Source organism: Hordeum vulgare, chromosome 4H (assembly GCF_904849725.1).
Source record: "Hordeum vulgare subsp. vulgare chromosome 4H, MorexV3_pseudomolecules_assembly, whole genome shotgun sequence".
Taxonomy (NCBI): domain Eukaryota; kingdom Viridiplantae; phylum Streptophyta; class Magnoliopsida; order Poales; family Poaceae; genus Hordeum; species Hordeum vulgare.
Window position 1 is genome coordinate 566,844,082 of NC_058521.1, and position 4,808 is coordinate 566,848,889.

The 4,808-nt window shown below is 49.8% G+C and overlaps 1 protein-coding gene across 1 annotated transcript; it reads right to left on the reverse strand.

The window, feature by feature from the left end:
- Nucleotides 1-269: 269 nt before the first annotated feature.
- Nucleotides 270-3,437, reverse strand: LOC123449586 (nuclear transcription factor Y subunit A-7-like). The gene is made up of 7 exons (XM_045126861.1): nt 3,325-3,437; nt 2,259-2,316; nt 2,015-2,140; nt 1,780-1,892; nt 1,612-1,680; nt 1,059-1,232; nt 270-844 (listed from the first exon to the last, which is right to left on the reverse strand). Exons 2-7 carry the CDS (start codon nt 2,281-2,283, stop codon nt 620-622), a joined length of 732 nt encoding a protein of 243 aa, XP_044982796.1. The 5' UTR covers nt 2,284-2,316; nt 3,325-3,437; the 3' UTR covers nt 270-619.
- Between the last annotated feature and the right edge of the window lie 1,371 nt (nt 3,438-4,808).

Below are 4,808 nucleotides of genomic sequence, written 5' to 3' on the forward strand. Positions count from 1 at the left end.
GAGTAGAAATGCTTTATGCATGTTCACATTCATTGTGCCGTAACCACATCACTCGAAGAAAAGGTTACCACATCGCACGAATTGCAAACAATGGGCTTCAGTTTTTTTTACCCCAATTCAGAAAAAAGGCCTTGCAGGCAACTAAACGTGATGCAGAAGCTGTTGAGAGCCTACATAAACCTGCGCAGTCTCTGTCTGGCCATCTAGCATGAGGAGGGGAAAATCGGAACATCAACCAAACACGCCCCCAAGTTGTTGAACACCATGGCTCAAAAGAGACACCACCACGGGCGCAATGCATCACGCCGGGAATGGTAATTACTCCAACTCAGTACTACTCCAGTATCATACATGATGGTCCTTATTACCCCATAAAAGTGACAGGAAAAACAGTTCAAGCAGGCTCCAGCTTAGCAGCACCTGCCGTGCCACGAATCTACCACCAACAGAGAGACTGGCCCGCATCGTCCCCAAACGGAACAGACTGTCTACCAAACACCCCAAGTAACAGTTTCAATCCCCAAATCTTTCAGTTTACTACAGTATTATCATTCGACCGAGTTGACGGTCGCCACACACATAAGCCAAGGATGATTTGCCAGGGGGCAACGGCGCCGCCCTAGGCGCCCCCTCTCGCGCGGTAATGGAAGTCACCGGACGGTAAGGTGTGGTCGTGCTTCGAGAACATGCCGCCGTCCGCAGGAACGCTGGCATGCCCAGACCTCGCCGATGCATTGCCGCCACCGGAAGCCGCCTCGGACTTCTCCTTCGCGTTGAGGAACCGCCCGCCTGTCCCCCGAGCCCGCTTCATCGCGTGCTGATGCCTGGACTCATGGAGGTACGGCTGAACAGAGGCATGAATGTTGTGTTATGTTGAGTGTGTCGGGACTAAATTCATTTCTACAGGGAAAGGAAATCAAAAGATGCTCAGGGGGCCAACGATAGTACTCCCTCCGTTCCCTAATTCTTGCCATGGTTTTAGTTCAATTCAACTAAAACCACAACAAGAATTGCAGAACCGAGCGAGAACTTCTGTTTTTCGAAGTTAATAAAAATACCTTGCGACTTTTGACAAGCTTATTTTCAGCCTCTAATTTTGCGCGGAGCTGTCTCCTTCGGAGAATGGCATGGTATTGCTTCGCATTTACATAGATCGGCTCTTCGGCAGCAGCTGGTTCAATTGGTAGTGGCACTCGAGAGGATGGTACCATACCCACCATCTGGGGGTGCATCTGTTTACATTGTTTTGCATCAGATAAATTTGAGTTAGTAACATCGAAAGGCAACATATTAATAAACCTAACAAACAGAAGAGAACCAATCTGCGGCAGGGATGGCGATTCTGAAATCAAAATAAGTTGCTGCCGCCGGTATGCTGCTCAACATTGAAAATTTTGGCTTTAAGTGAAATTGGCGTGGTTAACACAATCATGTTTAGTTCCCTTGTCTCAACAGTCATTCCAGTTATACCTAGGGCACATGCTTGCACACAAAAATCCAAACAGTTGCCAAAGGTAAATAAGCGACACCGTCAAGCACAGAAAAATTTAAGGCCATAAAAGAGAGTAGGCGAAACTAGTGAAAGAACAGGATAGCATAAATATCACTCACAATAGCATGCGTGCCATAAGCTGCCACCGCACCACCATAGTAAGGATCAGCATATGGGTATGATATGGCCTGAAAAAGTGAATATCTTGCTCAATTCACACATGCTCGCCAACAAACACTTCGAATTCAGAAATTAGTCGACGTTTGAGCATCACGATAGAGGCTTACGAAGGGATGAGTGCGGTCAGGTTTTGGCGGTGTGTACGCTGTTTCTGAATTGCCCAGAGATAAAGCCGACATCATCTTGCCTTCATCACTCTTCGTGTAACCATCACGATTACCTAGTATTAGTACGAAGAGGAAACAAATGGAGAATGTTCAATTCTTTATTTTCAGGAGAGATGGTATTACAGGACTATGTAATAATTCAGAGAAGGCATAGTTCGATGAGTCAAGGGCGAACCAGATTGATCATTCTGCTCATTAAAGCTTCCTTCGCTCATTCCGGACACTTCTCGAGGAGAATCGCTAGCCGATGACTCGTAATTAGGCACTTGCTGACCAAACTGAATCATGATTGTGCCATTTTCTGTCAGAGGAACACAAAAGATGTTGGTATAACTCTAACAGTAGCAGGAAATCAGTATATACATCACATATGCAGTCGAGTAGGAGAGTGGAACTGCCACATTAGAATCGAACAATACCATGCATATTTTGCTTGCGTCTCATCTCATGGGCTTCTACTCTTGCTTTCAGTTCAAGCTGTCCATACAAGTAAGCAGCAGGTCAGTCACAGCAACAGCATAAAGAGATAGTACTGCACAACCAACATCTATATAAACCCTGAAAACATGATCATCTAGTAGAATTGCTCTTGGCAAATTGTAGGTGCAGGTTATGTAACCAGCAGGCCCTTAGATTCACCCAAATTTGACAGCATGCACATGCCAAATGTTGTAATTCATCCATGTATATGCTCGCACATCTGAAAAAAATCACATGCGCACTGTGCATCAACCTGGTCCCTGAATCAGAAATTCTGATCCCTGAGCCAAGGAGTACCAAGAACCCTTGCGCGATTTGCTAGCCCCCACTAGACAAATTCTAGTGGCTCATTCATATGCTGAGGGGTTGTGTCCCCACATGCAGTTGTTTCAGACAACAACAACAACAACAACAGCTACTCTGAAAACCAAACTCTGATCTCATGGAGAAATAGCAAATTCACAGCCAGACACTCCATCTGATGGAGTGAGTTAGCAAACTCTTAGATGAATCGCTAGTCCCCCACTAGACAAAATCCGAATCGCTGATTCATAAGCCCAGGGGTTCTCTTCTCCCCACTTACAGCTGCCAAAAGTTTCAGACAGCAGCAGTTACTCTGAAGAAATAGCAAATCGCAGCAAATTCACGGCCGGCGCTCCATCTGAACCCTCCAAGCAACAAGATTTCAGCTTACCCAGCAAGCAGTAGTATCACCACTAACTTTCCTTAAGCTGATTAATTCTAGTACGTACTAGTTAATAAACTAGGCGAAAAGCTAGAGACACACGAGACCACGGTTGGAAACCGCCGCAGAATGCACCCAAGAATCTGGGCACCAAATCGACCGAAAACGGACTGAAACGGCAAGAACCCAGTCGGATCCAGCAGGAAATCGGGCAGACGGGCAGCAATGGCAGGAGCCGAGCTCGGCCAGGAGCAGGGACAGAGCTGGCCCCGGAGAAGAAGCGAGGTAAGCGAGTGAGAGAGGAGGAGGAGGAGGGAGACCTGTGAGATGTGAGATGTGAAGGGAGCATGTCCCCTTTCCGGCGACCCCTCCTCCCTCCTCCGCAACTTGCTCCGCCTCTCTCTCTCTCTCCCCTCCCCTCCTCTGCAAAGTCTCCTCTCTCTCTCTCTCTGCTTGGCTTGGCTTGGTTTGGTTGGGACTTGGGGGCAGTATTTCTCTGTTGGCTTTATCTCCCCCTCCAACTGTCCACTCACCCACCAGACCACCAATAAATTAATCAATTAACTAACCAATTAACCAGCAGCTCGGCCCAGAAGAAGATAGAGCAGCGGCCCGCGAAATTACTGAAGCGCCCATCGCTGTACAGTAACTGTACAGCCTTGTTGACTCGCTCACCGGAGTCGCAAGGAACTTACTTACCACGCCACGCCACGCGCGTCACTTACCGTGTCGGTCTAGCAACCCCGGGCTGCTTACGTGGCCAGGTTTCACCACCGCGTCGGCGAAAGATCAGCTGAGGTGAGGTGGCGACAAGCCGGCGAGGTGGGTCCGGAGACTAGTCTGAGGGGCATACAAAATGCGGCTGGAGGAGCCAGCTCGAACGGGCACGTCGCCGGTGCGTTTAGTTCAGCATCGTTTGTTTATCGTCTACTACTAGTCTCCGGCTCCGAGATGTCTGATGGTTTCTGGCTTTGCAATTGCTGGCCGGGGGGTAGGGTAGATTATGGGTTGCTACGCTATCGGTGTCGTGTGTTTTTCCTTTTCTTTTCTTTGCTGTAGATCGCGGCTACGCTATCGGTGTCACCACCACCACCACGTAGTGGACGGGCCTGACCCCTGCGCTGTGCGGAACAAGCGGCAAGCCGTTGTTGTCGCCATCCGCCCCCTGAATGCGTCGCTTTCAGGGGTTTTTTTTTAGCGGGGGGCTGGATGGAGAGCGTCACGGCGGCACGTCGCGCAGGCGCCACTTGTGCCACGCCTCCGAGGTGACTCAGCGCAACCCCGACGCCCCCGAGCTGCTTCCTTCTTGTTAGAGTTTAATTAATTATGTAATTAATTAAGTTAATCCCTACTTGTAACCGCACGCACGATGCGGGAACCGCACGCACGATGCGGGAACCGACGTATGCGGGAACCGTCTTTCCCTGACATATAAAGTTCATCATCAAGAATAAAGTTGACAGTTGTTTCCATTTACATCTCTCTCTCTTTTTCAATCACAACACGTTATCAGCACTGCTTCTTCCAGAGTGCCTTCGACGAGAAGAGATCAACAGGAGGAAAATGTAGGATGCCTCGTTCAATGCCGACGAACCTTCGTCGCCTGCTGCAGAACGACGTCCGTCGTCGCCGCCTTGCTGCTCTCCACCGCAGGTTCGGAGATCGCCGCCGCTTCGACGGTCGACGCCATGGAGCGGGTCGCTACATCGGCCGCCGCCACGGCGCCGGTGGCTACCGAGCGATCCGTCACGGCCTGGGCACCCGCTCCCTGAGCGGTGCGAATCCAGCAGTTGGCGCCGAGTCC

Excerpts from the sequence above, each read along its gene's own strand:
- LOC123449586 (XM_045126861.1), bottom strand. The coding sequence starts at position 2,283 with ATGAGACGCAAGCAAAATATGCATG. Across the intron at positions 1,893-2,014 it reads TGAGCAGAATGATCAATCTG|GTAATCGTGATGGTTACACG; the intron begins GTTCGCCCTTGA and ends TACTAATACTAG. Across the intron at positions 845-1,058 it reads AGCTTGTCAAAAGTCGCAAG|CCGTACCTCCATGAGTCCAG; the intron begins GTATTTTTATTA and ends GCCTCTGTTCAG.